This window comes from Protomyctophum bolini (assembly GCF_963924005.1).
Source record: "Protomyctophum bolini genome assembly, chromosome: 9".
Classification (NCBI taxonomy): domain Eukaryota; kingdom Metazoa; phylum Chordata; class Actinopteri; order Myctophiformes; family Myctophidae; genus Protomyctophum; species Protomyctophum bolini.
The window spans coordinates 35,690,054-35,706,828 of record NC_137870.1 but is presented as its reverse complement, the minus strand read 5'-3'; the positions used below and the strand labels follow the sequence as shown (position 1 = coordinate 35,706,828).

At 43.8% G+C, this 16,775-nt stretch overlaps 1 protein-coding gene across 1 annotated transcript in view; it reads right to left on the bottom strand.

Moving 5' to 3' along the window:
* The window catches only part of oafa (OAF homolog a), a 34,702-nt gene extending 18,621 nt beyond the window's left edge, over positions 1–16,081 (bottom strand). The window contains exon 1 of the mRNA XM_080771987.1: positions 15,284–16,081. Coding sequence (XP_080628113.1) covers positions 15,284–15,508 — 225 coding nt within the window. The 5' untranslated portion in view covers positions 15,509–16,081. The remainder of the gene's footprint in view (positions 1–15,283) is intronic.
* Positions 16,082–16,775: the final 694 nt, after the last annotated feature.

The following is a 16,775-nucleotide window of genomic DNA, read 5'->3' as shown; positions in this document are numbered from 1 at the left end:
CGCCTATTCGCTGGTAGTCGCCGGGTCCCATAGACAAAAAACGCATTCCTGTTAAAACGTACTGTGAGAGAGTGCGTGTGGAACCAAATAGACCGTTAATTTACCACTGAGAATATTACATTGAAATTAAAGAGATTCAAAACATGGTATCAGATGGGGGTCCGTGGTCTAATCAATGCATGTCAAATTTGGAGTACTCAAAATTCAAAGGACTCAGAGCCACTGGCTTTAGTTTGCGCGTGCATGCATGCATGCGTGCGTGCATGTCTGCGTGTGCGTGTGTGTGTGGTGTTTTGTTTTACAAATTGAACCCTGCCCACTACACAGGCCTAGGACTAGCGGACCATTTCATGGGTGGTTACCTTTGGTGGGAGAGATTATTTAAAGAGGTGCACAAAAGCCTATTCAGATGGTCAAAAGGTGCCATTTACAGTGAGCATTCTCCGTCCTGGTAGCTGTAACCAGGCTAGCCAAACACCGAGTGCAGAGAGAATATACTTGTTGGTTTATTGGCTGTGAAAATAAGAGCTGCGTGCGTGCGTGCGTGCGTGCGTGCGGAGCCAAAACATTGGGCTCTCATTGAAAAGAGAGCAGGTTGTTTTCACCGAAGGTTCAGCAGCTACTCCACTGAAGTGAATGTTCCCAGACACTAAAGTCTCACTTTGGACACCATGTTAACCATGCCAACTCACGCTCGCTTGCACGCACACGCACACAGGCGCACACACACACACACACACACACACACGCACACACACACACACAGCCAGAGGCGGTCCCCGGGGTAAGAGGCCCTTCCTGTTTTCCAATCCCCTCTAAGACCCTGTCTGTTGATAAGGCTGACGGACTGACTGCGGAGGCCTGTTGGTCACCCACGCTCTGATGACTAATTAAAAAGGATTACAGCGTGCCTATAAATCTATGTGACAGACTTTGTGTGGCTAATTAAACTGTACAAGGTGCATATACAATCTTTTCAAGGATTGATATGTGATCTATGTGGGTGGGGGCTGGGGGGGAGAGACGGCCTCATCTGTGTTGTTCAGACAGATGGCACACTATAGTGTACAGGTTCTGAAAGTGTGTGTGGGAGGGAGGGGCGATTGGAAAGGAAATGACCTATTAAATTAAATTAAAACTCAGATTTTAATAGAAGATTATTGAGACAAATGAACCACTCTCCACCTGGTGTCCCTATTTTTGGGCATGACATTATTGTCTAAATCCTTCTAGCATTGGCAAAACCTTTCAAAAGTAGCATATCAAAAAGCACATTTCACAATAGGGGGCCAGAAACTATGGCTAGTTGGGGGGTCTTTGGTATGGAAAACTTTTTTTGGAACCCCTGGCCCTGCTTCAGTGTGCACAATCGAATAACCCTCCACTCGAGTCCTTCAACCATTTATTTGTTCAACGAAACAGGAACTAAATTGTCCATTCTCGGCATCCCTCCTCCACACACATTCCTAATGTCTCAGATTCCCCCTTAAAAACAACACAAGGGGGGAGGGATTACCATGCGTTTGCGATGGTGTGTGTGTGTGTGTGTGTGTGTGTGTGTGTGTGTGTGTGTGTGTGGGGGGGGGGGGGGGGGGGGGGGGGGGGTATTTACCTTGGTGCATGAGGGGGGACCCCAGTGAAAAGGCACAGGTGTAGCTTGGGATTAAAGATCAGGTTGGGAGGAGACTGGGGGAGAAAAGGGTGAAACCGGGGGGAGCAAACAAAAGGAGTGAGAGAAAAGCTCCTCCTGTCCTGTGGCTGAGAAGAAATGCTTGAGTTGAGGCTAATTACAGAGGCTCCGACGCCAGGAATGTGGAGTCAGCTTTGAGGGACTGGTCACACCTGGCCTTCCCGAGGAGCAGGCAAACGAGTAAACAGTGGGAGTGGAGTGGACAGACGATAACATGGCTCTGAATGGAAGACATTCCCTTCCGCTGCTCTCCTCACCACAATGGAAGCTCTGATGTCACACAGCAGGTGACACTTCCAACCTGGCGGCAACATTTTAGAAAGGTTGTTGTTATGCTTGGAAAGTGTGCAGAAGTTTGTCCCAAAAGAGATGTCAATTGTCTTTGTGTAACCCACCTCTAACCAGTACCACTGCAGATCCACAAAAAGGTTTGGAAACTTAACTAATAATACCAAATGGTATTGTATATTATATTGTATATACATATACAGTATTATATATTTTATTTCTATCGTTGATTAGACACGTTTAAAACGAGGCACAGCTTCGGGTGTTTGTGGAATGAGAACTTTTTTTTGTCAGAACCCCCTGCAATATTTTTCTGTTGGTATTCACCATTGTTTTCAGTTGCTTGGTGGATTGGATGATTGCACTCTCTCACAGCAATAAGGAAAAAACAGTGCATATATAGTGGCAGGGGCATCAGTAGTGTGTGGAAGACCTGTATGTATAGCTGTGTTGCTCATTCCACAAATAAAATATGATACCAATTGGCATTATTAAATGGGAGAAATAAAGTTGAGTTTCCGAACTTTTTTGTGCCACGCAGATTGGTGAAAATAGCATTGTCTTCACTAAAACAATTTCCGGATTGCAGCTGTAAAGTAACCAATGCTCAGGATTTTATGGTGCATTTCTTATGCCCCTAGGAGTTGGCTGCCTTGCTACATAGCCGGCATACGAGGTGGAAACCTTGACTCCAGACCTTTAAGTACTTATTGTGTGTTTGTGGGAGTTATGGGCAAGCCAGTGTGAGGGATCCATTCACTTGCACAGAATGTGTAAGCAATTATCAAGACAGCCCAAACTGTTTTGGGACACTTTGTATGCAGGAAATGAGGGGGAGAAAGACAAACCGGTGTGCTAACCGGCAAGGAAATGAGGCTCGATAGATGAGGCATAAACAGCAACGATGACTACTAACAGTCCAGCGGTGGACACCATCTCTATAGTCATTTGATCAACATGGATCTCTCGGATTGTCCAGATCCTATCCCGATCGGCTATAAGATCGCCATCCAAAGTTTGCAGGATTGGTCCGTTTTGAACAAAATGCCTCAAATCATGAACACAGCGTTCGATTTCCGTGGACAAATACTCACATTCCTACTAGTAGGCAGAGGCCATTAATGCCAGGCCATGAGGCTGATTTGGAGAAAAAAAGGTGCCGCTATAACAGATTTGTGTTTTTGAGGGGCGCTAGCCCCTCCTATATACAGCTTTTGTCTCCACAAAATGTCCGCAACACAAACATTAAATGACAATGAAGGGAATATTTACGCCATCTTGTCCCCACGTCTCATATTTGCCATCGACAATGAACGGAGAAATTGTCAAAGATGATGCATGATGATGTACGATGATATAAGAGCGCCCTTCACTTCACGCGGGTGGTTTTACCTATAACTGCACCGATCTGTGTAAAACGTTGTATGCACAGCACACTCCACATTTTTGATATTATTTACCCGTTATTTATTTCGTTTAATAAAAATCCACCATAGAAACGTTATGAGCTACTTTCTGTCAATAAATGCCCTGCATTTGATTATTTTTAAGTGTCAGAGTTTGGAAGTGCTTGTTTTCAACAACACAACATTTTGCTGCCTCCTAGATTGTGACATTTAGAAACAGGTGGTACGCAGGACGGTTGAGTGATTTCCAATGAGTGCTTCCAAACTCCAACCCTCCATGCTGCTTTGCCACTCAAGTGGGGCATGTCCTGATGGGAAAATCATGCATGTGCATACTCTCCATAGAAAAATCTACAAGTTCTACAAGTTTGTAGGTCTGCTATTTTTGAAAAATCATGAAAATGTGGCGCAAATTTGGAATATATATCCTTTCAGAGCGAACATTTTTAACTCAAATCTTTGCTTCTGGGAGGGGGGTCCCTGGAACAACATATTTTGAGATGGGGGTTGGAGGCCAAATACAAATAATTCTAGGGGTCCTTGACATGAAATGGTTTGAGAACCACTGACATAGAAACAGAGGTTTATCAGAAAACTGTCATGATTTCGAAGACATTTGTAGAATCGTCCTCAGGTCTAAATGGGTTAATATTCCAAAGGAGATGCTTGGTTAAGTCAGGAATGAGGACAGAACCACGGCACTCTGATCCAAACCATGGACAGCGCCATAGATTCAGAGAGAATAGCAGAGAATTTGTCAGGGCGTAAACAAGGAAGTGAGCGGCTGCGTGCATGCAGCGCATAACATGTCCGGGAGAGCTGCACAAGGCGTAGCAACGGCCCTATCAAAAAATGGAATACAGCGATCCCGTTTTATATCATTAATTTAAAAGGACCTAAAGACGTGTATAAACGTCCAAGGCACATCCCGGTTTGAGAAGAGAAGACATGTATACACGTTTTTAGAATCATAGGTGTTAAAAGTTCTCGCAAAATCTAATAGTAATGTGAACAACACGGATCTGTTAAGAGTTTTCATATTCCATCCTGATTGGATACGATCTAAAGTTTTCACGACCGGCCTGTTGAGAACAAAATGCTGCAAATCATGAACGCAGCGTCCGATTGCGGTGAAACTGTTCCTTACTCGACATTTTTCACCTATAACTGCACCAATCTGCATAAAGGTTTGTATGCACACTCCCTATAGCCCAACGAAAAACATCTGGCCTGCATTTTTAAAATCTGTGTTTTATAGCATCACCAGGAGGCCGACTTGTGTGAAAGTGAATTAGTCCTTTTTTTAATTAGATTTTATCCAAAATGTTATGCAAATCGGTACACATGATCTTTATAGTCATGGGATAATGACAGATCTGTGAGATTTTGTTTTAATATTCTATCATGGTTGGCTAAGATTGACATCTAAAGTTTGCAAGTGTGGCCCTTTTTGAACGAAATGCCTCAAATCATATTGTTTGTCTTTGAAATGTAGAGTGAATGTCATAAGTATGACCAATAATACAAATACTCAAGTTAAGTATAGAGTAGGCCTACTAAAGTAAATGTACTTTATTACTGTCCACCACTGGTTACTGTCCACCACTCATATCTTGCTATGAATATGACTGTAGTAGCGTATGGCCAAGCTATTGAACACGGTGATACAACTCATTAAAAGACTGGAATTAAAGAAGTTCTTATCAAAGCCTTGGAAACAAAATACCACAATTAACACTTAAATCTAGCTTTGATTAAAAAGCTTTGGTATGATGAAATGGCACTTATTTAGGCATCTCTTTTCTCCCGAGATTTAACTTGTTTATGTGTCAAATTCTTTTTCAAGTCAGTTTTGACATGTGAATGTTGTTTCTGGACGAAAACAGACATGAATAATATTACACAGAGACTGATTAGACTCGGAGTCAAATAAATTTGGTGGGTTTTTGCAGAGTATTCCTGCTCTTTTATTGCCAAGCATATGCTTTTTATCAGCTAAAGTTTATGTTCTCAAAAAGATAAATCACACAGCCTTGAGCGTGCTTCCACAATATCCTTGAGGACACCAGCTAATGAGCTCCCCAGGTCTCTTCCTTCCTCCTTTCCAGGGATTTAGCGATGGAGGTGATGTTGTATACGTTAAAAAGATTGCCAGGTTTGGGGTTCAATAACCAGTGAGAAGGCCTGTTATTTAGAATCAATAGGCTCAGGACTGGAGGATTACTCTCTTATTGAATAGTTTCAACCCAAATCTTCAGTATTGCCAATGTGCCACCAAGTGCATTAAAAGCTATCTACACTATTTTCTGCATAGAGGAGAAAAAGTTCCCCTCGCTTGTTCTACTACTGTATTTAACAAAAAGTTTCAGTAAGGGATTTGAAAGGATTCCTGATGTATGTGCGAATATAAATCTATACTATTTTCTTTTCTTTTTTACAAACCCCTTAAGGACACAATGGGCCCGATTCATCAAGCAAAACAACGCAGATTTTGATCACACCGGGTGTGATATCATCGTACATCATCACGACGTAACATGTCTATTTGCTCAGAAAAATAGACACTAGCTCAGACAATAGGCTATATCGTAAAAGTCTCCACTCATTGTCAATGGGAATTTTGTGTATTCACCTACCTTATATGGAGCTAAAATGGGTCGTGGATGTTCTATTACACCAGGCGACACCGGGTGAAACGCGAAATGAGCTACAGCCGCGATACGCACAGAATTATGAATTCAGTACAACATGTTTGGTGAATGGTACGTGAGATTGGGCGTACCGAACATACATCCTCTTTTTCACACCTGGGTGTAAATTGGGGACTTTTATTTTGTGTATGAGTAATTCACCCGGAAATATATTTCTTGTTTTTTCGAACTAAGTTGTTTTTGTCATGACATGAGTACACCTACACAGAAAGCAATGGCGATAAAGCCACTTATTTGGATTTTGGAACGCTGATTTTTCAATAATTAAAGCCAGCATTAAGCTAGGAATGAGGCATCATCAACTAAATGATATAGATTTTATATAGATCTTATCTTTTATTTTGTAAACACCTTAAAGGTCATAAGTGAAATGAAATGTGTAACACAACAGCTGCACCTCAGTTATGCACTTTTCTAAGTTTAGCGCCAGAAGAAGCAACTAAACTATCATTATAAAAGCCACAACAACAGGTCAAATCACATCTGACTTCCACGTAAGCAACAGGAGATAGCCAACGAGATGACAAAGGAGAGACCGGACATTTAAGGACAAGATGAGCCTTGGCGGAATTCACCCCTTTGTTAAGCCCTGAGGCCGATTCTACAATTGTCTTCTAAATCCTAACATGCTATATCAGCGATTCTCAAACCTTTTCTTGTAAAGGACCCCAAAAATGATATGTATTTGGCTGCCGACCCCCATCTCAAAATATTTAGTTCCTGGGACCCCCAAAGCAAAGATTTAAGAGTAAAACTATATATATCAGGGGTTTTCAACTTATGAACCAGGGACAACCACCCTGACTGAGAATCAACCTGGGGACCACTGTTGTGTTGGGAGGGGGGGATATGGATATGGTTATGGTCTTGGTGTGGGGGGAAATGAACCTTCCAGATTAAACTCATGATGCTGTTCATTGCAACCTGTATGAACATGTATGAACGAGCAGCGAGCAGACGGGACATTGATTGATTAATATGGGCACATTTAATCATTATGGTGACTCAACCAGGCAATCCGGTACAGTTTCTCTTGAGATTCTGTGGAGATTCTTCACGTCAGACTTCCCAGTAACCGACAACATAATACTTCCCTGTACTAAATGCATGGTCAGGGTCCAGGGACCACATGCAACGGATCACCAGTGGTCCACAGACCACCAGTTGAAAACCCATGTGTGTGTGTGTGTGTGTGTGTGTGTGTGTGTGTGTGTGTGTGTGTGTGTGTGTGTGTGTGTGTGTGTATGTGTATGTGTATATGTGTATATATTGAATATTCAAAGATTTGCAAAATGTTCACAAATAGCAAACCTACAAGCTCATAGATCACAAAAGGTGATATGCTATGAGACTGATCTGACATGTTCATAGAAACAAGCCACTTTAACTGCTTTAACCAACATGCATCCTTTTTGGTTTGCAATTCAAATAAACCAACTAATCACCAACCAACTAACAGAGCTTAAGTGATTAACTTTCTCCATTGGCTGCTTATCTGTAACTGTCTGTAAGCCATGGTGAGTGGTCCCAGTATAAGGTATAGCAGAAGCTATACAGCCACACTGCACTACTGTGAAGGACGGTGTCCCAAATCCTTTGACAGGGACGATTTGGGGGGGGGGGGGGGTAGGACTAGGACTAGGAGGGAGGCTCCGAAATAAGTCCTTCCAGTGTCTTTCCCGGAGTGTCGTGGCCTCTCTCACCTCCCGCCTTGGACAGATTGTGGGAATGGGTCAATAGGAAGCCTTTTCATTATCAGCAGCAGAGAGGCCAACATCTGGCCTGCTGGTGGGATCAGGGATAAAGGATAAAGACATCAACCAGAGGGGCCACGGGAGGCCCGGGGGTGGGGGCCTCCAAGGGGCCACAGCGAACCCATAGAAGCCGACCGGCCCTCTGTGATACAGAGTCAGCAGAGAACAAAAGGTAGGAGAAAGGGCTCTTGTAGTGACTGTTCGGAAACCGTCTTTCGACAATGAGCGATGTGGAAAAGACAGAAACAGATGAAGTGAATAACAAACCCACCCAGCGGTCTTCATCCTAAACAAACAGGCTATCATCGTCCTATGTGCTATTTCAGGTATAATGTGTGTACATTGCACGCTGCCAAAAGCCAGTAATTATTATTCATACACTCACATTCTTTTAAATGAATACAAACTGGAAAAAGACTGGATATCTCACAGACCCTTATTGTTTCTAACAAAACAAAAACAACCTGTTCAACTTCATAGACCCCCAATGGTCTATAGTAGGCCCCCTCCTTTGTTTTGTATTCCACACCATTTAGCTGAAAACAGCCGATCTAGAAGCTCGCCACACGTGTGGCTCACAAAGTGCCAAATAATTCAAGCTTAGGGCTAATTTGTACTCTCCATCACACAGGTGTCACGTACCAAATAATAACATAGAAATCACACCCGTGTGAAGTGAGGGGCACTCTTATCACCGTACATCATGTCATTCCGGGCCAATCAGAATTTGCGTCCTCACCTTCGTCTCCAATGTTTGTGTTACGCAATTTCTTTACACACTCAAAATTGTCGATTCATTGTCAATGGCAATTAATGTTTTTGTTAGGACAAAGTTTGTGCGCACACACACAAACTTATCTTACCAAAAAAATCACACCCGTGTGAACTGAGTGGTGCAATTCCCCCCCCCACCTCTCTCTCTCTCTCTCTCTCATTAGCAGGCAGCAGGGACAGCACTATCGCTCTCAGTTTCTGGCGCCCCCTACTGGTACTAATAAGTCACATACTCGTGCTCATGACCACTGCCACATATGCAGGACATTGCTGGTTGTAGGAGTGGTTGCACCACTCAAAAATAACAGATTTACACGCTAAGATGGTTCGTTTTGCCTTTTGCGCACACACATGCACGCACGCCTTACCAAAGAAATAACAGATTTACACACTAAGATGGTTCGTTTTGCCATGCCCCTTTCCCAACAGACAGTAGAAAAGGGAGAGTCGGTTCTCTCAACAGATTCCCATGAATTGCTTTCTGTGCTTCATTAATCATTATGCAATAAGCTCAGTATCTGTGCAGCGCCCGCCCGCCTGCCTGCCTCTCTCCCCCACATGCAGCTGAGCCATAGCCAACACAAACCTGCGTAGGAGTACAACTCTTTCAAGGACCATTGCCACTTAAAGGCCTAATAACAGAATGTCTTAAGCATCAAGATGCTTGTTCAAATAAGTATAATAATAATAATAACATTTTTGAGGTTCACTTTTTATTCAATCACGCCGTGGAATGTGAAAAGTATAACCGAGATAAGCTTTACTTATCACACGGGTGGATGGAAGAGTTCAATGACTTTTAGTCACTTGAGGATGAGTCACGGCAGCAGGGGGTGGTAGGAAGATTTTTGTGCATTCTAATGTTTCCTCAATGGCATCTGAAACCACAGACATTTCTGGGAAACGGTGACACTGGTCCATAAAAAAAAAAAGGACTTAACAAGTTTGTGCAAAAGGCAGTGGGGTGGGAGGGGGGGTTGGGAGGGAGTTGTGTCAAGGATGGGAGGCAAGGTGTGGCCGTGAAGAACGGCAGCAAACAAAGCATACACGACATGGTGACTGCACTGATTTGAAACAGATTCACCGACGAGCAAGAAAAAACTCCACGCCGAGGGCTAGTTCCCACAAATTAAAAAGGATATCATGAATTGCAAATAAGTCACCTACACAAAAGCGAAAAACAAAAAAAAAAGCACTACAGTATCACAAGTTCAAGTTTTCAGCCACTTAATTGTCCAGTTGTCGGGTGATACGCAAAAGGCTTTGAAAGAACTAGGGATGGGCACCTGCCAAAGTGGGTCATAGATATATCCCAAAGGGAGGGCACACAGAAAGGCCAACCAACCTAACCTCCCAACCCCACCCCTGACTCTACTGCCTTTTTTCTTCTTTTTTTTTTTTTTACACAGACGCTCACACAATTGCGTGTGTAAAGAATCACCAATTCATTTTCAGGCCAGCTTATACTGTATTCATAAAAAAGCATCCAGCTCAGGATATATGCAGTTATAGGATGAGCTGGCCTCGGGGGCCAAACAAGTCCTGGTTGAAACACTATCTGGCTTGTAAGGCAAAGATAAAGAACAGGATTATTATTAAAAGAGCTGTGATGTGTCTCATTCACGGCTCTGCGCCATTGTTTACAGTTAAAGGCCCAGACGTTCAACATGATAGTGTGAGATTGAGTGTCAAGTGGATTGAAAACATCTGTTGCTCACCTGACCCAACCAGCATCATTATAGGGTGGTGGCAGTGGTTTGTCCGTTTACTTTGTCTCATCTGCTTTTAACAACAAAAAAAATAAAAAAAGGAGGAACTAAGATTTACTGTAACATGCCTCAGACATGGAAAATGTTTGAAGTTTCTTTACATCTGGGATGTCGGTGAAGTCACCAACATTCCTGCATTGATCAAACACAGTATTTTGGGGTCTGAGTGACACAGCGTTATGACACGGCCAGCGCACCAACGCTCTGATGAAAGATTAGAGCTCTCTGACTAAAGGTCGCTGCATCTGGAGAGGTATAGAGACCCAATAGCCATTTGTTAAAACCTCTCAAATATGCGAGACATTTTCATTTGATTATCCTCCAAGAGAGGAGTTTATGTTCTGTTCAAGGTCTGAGAGAGCCGTGTGCGTTACCAATTCCTCCCACAGTGTCCAGTGAGGGAGAAAAAAAACAATCTCTACTTCAAATGGAAGGGAAGCACATTTTCGGATTTGTCTGCCTGCCGTTACACATTTGCCCATGGACAATGAGCCGGCCGTACGGGAAGCCACAGAGCGTTGAGCAACTCAGCAAACTTTGGATGATTCACACTCGCTTATATACACTGTGTGTACTAACTACCGTGAGCAACTCCACGCCAATCACATTATTTTCTTTACCATCAAGTACTTTTCAGGGTCAGGGATACATCCTGCTGTTAAGTGCTTTGAATGTGGCACAAAACAATCAAACGCGTGCACAAAGATTCCTGGAAAAAACAAATCTCACATTCAGCGGAATTATTATTCTTGGGGAGGGCCGTGTAATGCAACACACTGCTTTAACAACTCGAGCTCTATTTGAATGTTTTCTAAAATAGCCAACATACTCCCAGCTCCCAGGTCTCAACATGTGAGCTTGTAGATTGGTTATTTTGTGAAGAAAACAAACTGGTTTTGAGTCTTTTTGTGAGCTTTTATTTAATTTAGTAGAAACACTGGAAACACAGGGAGAGAGAGTGAGTGACATGCAGCAAATGATCCACCCGGCCAGGAATCGAACTGGGGACTCACTGCCAGGCATTAGAGCCCACAACGTCATACGCTCGCTAAACATCGGATCGCCCCAGGGTGAAAGTGGTTTTAACCACGGTCAGACAGCCACTGATTTAGGGGAACGAAACACATATCGCACCTCGACAAGAACGTCGACCTGTGCAATACCTACCCACCCCACCAACTGCCCTCCTCTGGCTGCTACAGTTCTTTATGACCCCCCCTGCCCCCTCCCCCATTGTTTGACGTCCCTGTTTAAACACTCTTCTTCCCACATGTGGCTCCTCTGGACCGTAAATTTCACATGGCAGCTGGAAGTCACAGTTCATCCAACTTTCCATAAATCTTGGAGATACTGTTGCGAGAGTCAGGATGAAAACCACATGGAGGAATGGAAAGAGAGAGAGCGAGAGAGAGAGAGAGAGAGAGAGAGAGAGAGAGAGAGAGAGAGAGAGACGCCTGCGAGTGGAACTGATAGGCTAAATCAGGAAGCAGAAAACCAAAGTGATCTAAGACGACTTGATTCAAATAACCCGAACCATCTGTACGAGCGTTTTTACACATGCGAGACGGTAAAGCCGGACGCCCCTACGAGGCCTACTTCCCTAAAACCTTTTGGGTCTTCAGAACTAACCCGTGGCTCCCTGCTGCTCCGGCGTGTCTTTGTCTTGGCGTGTCACCAATGATTGGCCCTGGCCGCCTCTTCTCTTTCAAGTCTAAATTAGCTGTTTTGGTTAGTGAAGCAGACGTCCAGATCAAAAAGGTCAGACATGCCCACTTAATCCTGGTAAATCTCCCCCCTTTACATCTCGCCAGCCTGTCAGCCCGCAGTGTGACGGTAACCATCACAGACACATGCCTTCAGCACCGTCAGTCGCCAGAGTGCCACGACTACCACAGTGTGTGATTGGGTTATTGCGTCCACCCAGGGACTGACATTTTCAAGTCCCCATTTATACTTCGTCGTTATGACACTGGCGGGGACCGGAAATAGCCGATCTATAAGCTCATAATGTATGGTGCGTAGTGAGCTTATTATAGAGCCGCTATTTTCTGTTCTGCGACACTGACACAGGAGCATAACTTAGCATAACTTATGTAGGTGTCTCCGACGTGTGGTAGTAGTGATTGTTGAAGACAGAAAACCCTCTCAGGTTTCAGACCATCACGAAGGAGATAGTGAAATGTTCCCCCAGTGAGTGATACTTGATCCACACACTACCACTTTTAGAAGAATGCTAAAGGTGGCCCACTCACGTCTCTGGGAGTACTTGGGTCGTGAGTTGTGACTGAGGCTACGGAGTCAGTGGTGGGGTGCATATCTGTGGGGGAGACGGTGACCATGTATGCACTCTGGACACTCACAGGACCTGATCTTGCGTGCCGGGTAAGGCGGCACGCAACTTCGCAAGATCAGATCCTGTAGTAGCTACAACTCACAACCCGGGTGCATGCGTTTAGTTAGACATACTAACAGTCAGACAACACCTCACAGGAAGCCACGGGTGGATTTTAACCCACAGCATGTTTTAGTTGTAACCCGCCATACATGTCTGAAGCCATGGGTGATTTTTAACCTGCAGCATGGGTGATTTTTAACCTGCAGCACGGGTGATTTTTAACCTGCAGCATGGGTGATTTTTAACCTGCAGCACGGGTGATTTCTAGCCTGCAGCTGTGCAGCATGGGTGTGTCTGACTAATGACTGTAGGACTGTTGGTATGTCTAGGGCAGTGGTTCCCTGTTATGTCCCGACCCAGCTGACGCACCCCCCACATGGAAATATAAGCTATGTAGAGACATATATTTCTTATTTATCCACATATATGAACCTGAATATGGCATATATAAGCAGCATAGGCTGTATTCTGCATATACTTGGCATAATAAGTTAATATTATTTAAAACTAGAAATGCACTCTGTCGAGCTGCCAACTTGCGCTTTGCACACAAGCAGGCAATGTATGGCCTATATTGTGTGCAACCAGAGTACTGTTAGTACTGCTACTAACTAATGTTTTCTGTTCTAAATCCTTTAGACCCGTTGTTGACCTTATACCAACCCTGAGTTACGTCACCATCAACAGCCAATAAGGGACCACCATTCTTACACCCCCCCCCCCCCCCACACACACACACACACACACACACACACACACACACACACACACACGTCGGCCAACGCAGCTGATTACAGTACTTAGTTGCGCGCTCTGCTTGTGCAAGTAACAAAACTATAGCACCACCTGACCACCATTAGCCTTTTCATGTCGTGCACCCCCTAGATGGCGCTCACACGCACCATAGTTTGAGAAACCACTGGTCTAGGGTAAGGCACGCAAGATAGGGTCCCGTGTGTGAGCTGAGCATACTTGTTCATGTGGGAGTTACTGGTTCTGAGCTGCCCACAAACCTAACACATACGCTGAGTATGTGTCCTAGGCTTGTGGGCAGCTTCTCTTTAGGCTTTAGATAGGTCCGGAGAGGTGTGTTGTGTGTGTCTTACATGTATTTTCAAATGTACTTGAATGCACCATATGCTGTTAAAAACAAAGCATGCTTAAAACTGCACTATTAATTGTATGCATTTTCATGTGGCAGGCAGCTGGTGTGTGTCCAAGACACATATGGGACAATTCTCCTTAACGCAAAAGGCTATCAAGCCTCATTGCCTCACAGACTTTGGAATTTGCTAAAGAAATGTTAGAAGTCACAATATTAGTGCCAAGTCAGAGTCAGACTAATAAAGAGAAAGCATTTACTCTTTTCATCCTGTAGTGTAGGCTACTTGTGGTGCCCATCTTAACACCCACGTGGAAAAGTAATCATAGTGCCAACATGGCAACATTTCTTAGATTTGTTGAGGAAAGCTTATTGATATCCTGGTGCAGGCCAAATGGGCATGCACAATGCAGAGTGATGTCATTGCTGTAAGACAGTGGCTGTCAAATTTGAACCTTCTTTTTGAGGGGACACAGGTTTAATGTTCGTTTTGTAAACGCCATTGACAATGAAGGGACAATTTACGTTATAAAGTAACTCATAGTCATATTGTCTCTTAATGTTTGTGTTGGCACGGTTTGTTTTACATCACCATTACATCACCTAATCAACATGAGTTAGACTTTAATATATTAATGCCCCTCACTTCACACAGGTGTGATTTGTGAGGGGCGCTAGCCCCTCCTATATATGGCTTTAATGTTTGTTTTTCAATGATGTTTGTTTAAGAAAACGCCATAGACAATGAAGAGAAATCTAATGTTTGTTTTGAGGACTAAAACAAACATTAGCACACGTTGCTTTAAAATTATGTTGTAATTGATGTTTTAAGATGATAAGAGCGCCCCTCACTTCACACGGGTGTGATTTTTAATCTCAAGGGACCTAATTTGATATGCATTAGACTATGGAACCCCATTTAATACGATTATTTATAGGACTTTTTACTCTGGGACCCAATTGAAGGACATTTTTATCGTGACTGACTGAGACATGACTTGGTATGTCCACAATCCCTACTATCTTAGGTATAGGCCTGTATGTAGGTATAAGCCATTATTGTACTATCTTTAGCTGTACTTAATTGCACAGTAGACTAATAATGGTTACGTTAAACTATTATTAAGTTATTAACTAAAGCAGATTAACTATCAGTCACTTAAAGGGGGCACCCCTGGAACCGACTAGGGACCCGCTGGGGGTCCTTGAGCACTGCAGTAAAAGCAGCTATATTGACTCCACTTTACTAGAATGTAATTTACGTAAATATAGGTGGCAAAAACAACATCCAAGGGTCATTAGTACATTTAGTAGCCTACATTCTGATGTCATTTAAAAACAGGACCCCCCCCCCCACACACACACACACACACACACACACACACACCCCTCACCTGTTTGAAGTCTGCTACAAAAGTGATCAGTGTCCCATCTCCCTGTTTGAACTCTACTGATATGATGTCTTTGTCGCTGTCCGCTTCCAGCACCTCTTCTGTGATCAGACCGTCGGTGAGTCGAACCCGAACCCTGAGTTCAGAACCCCTGAGTCCCGTAGCGAGCAGCAGAGCGCACAGCACTAGTATACCGAATGAAACCGGAGGGACGCAACTCGCAAACATTCCAAAAGACGGCTTTAAAAAAAGCAAAACTGAACCGAAGAACAATACAGGAAAAGAGAATCTAAATAAGCGAGACAACGAGTTCAGTTCATAGTAATATCAATAACGTCCCCTTTATTATTTTCGCTGGATTTCGATGAGCCATTTGCGACCGTTCAGTTTGTGAATGTGAATAAAACCCGTGCGTTCGTCTCCCATACTTTGTTACGGTCCTTTTTAAAGTGGCTCTCTGTCCGCTTTCTTGGGTTACTTCGCAGATTCGCGAGGAAAAGCTCATCGAAATGACACCGAACCGAGTCGTTCATGCCTCCTTAAAAAAAATCTCTGCTTTTCACCAGCGCTGCCAACCAAAGTTCCCTTCCATTGAGAAATGTTAAAGCCTCTCTCTCTCAGAGTCAAGCTGCACTTAGTGCAGGATCATGCGCAACTCCGGTCCTCGAGTCGCTACTACAAGCAAAACTCTCTCTGTCTGTTGATCATGGCACGTTGCTGCTTCGCATTCTGTTGATATCCCCGTGTTCTCTCTCGCTCTCTCTCTCTCTCTCTCTCTCTCGCTCTCTTCTATTCATCCAGTCCATCGGTCGGTGTCCCACCACTTCTCGCTTGTGGCCTCCCAAAGTTACCAAACTTTCAGTTGTGTGAGTGAATGTGGTGGTGGTGGTGGTGGTAGTAAACTCTTAAAGACACACATACACACACACACACACACACACACACACACACCACCCTCACAAACTCTGTGCCCATCCCCCTAGGGCTCATGTGACCCGTCACTCCAACAAGTAGGCTGAACTAATACCCCCCAACAACCGTTGTAGGTGTTATTAGCTTATTTAATCATAGCTGTGTGGCTGTTGTTGGGTACCCTTGCATGTTTATAAAGAGGGCACCTGTTCTGAAGAGTATTGCTTATGTTTAGATGAATCAAACACCTTGGTTTATTATCAACTTGTTGTTGTGCACCAGGGCTGGCCCTAGGATTAAGCATTAGAGCATTACATTAATATTTCTTATATTAATATTTAAATCCCATTGACAATGAATGGACAATTTTGAGTGTTTGTGTAAACACAAACATTGCGTAACACATTGGGCGCGCTCGAAAATAGCGCACTGTGCAATGCAAACTAATAGGCGAGTGCACTCCCGGTGCACATTTCCGAACACACCCAAACATTGAAGACGAAGGTGAGGAGCACTGAGGACGCAAATTCTGATTGGCCGGAATGAGATGACGCATGATGATGTACGATGATTTTTATATAGG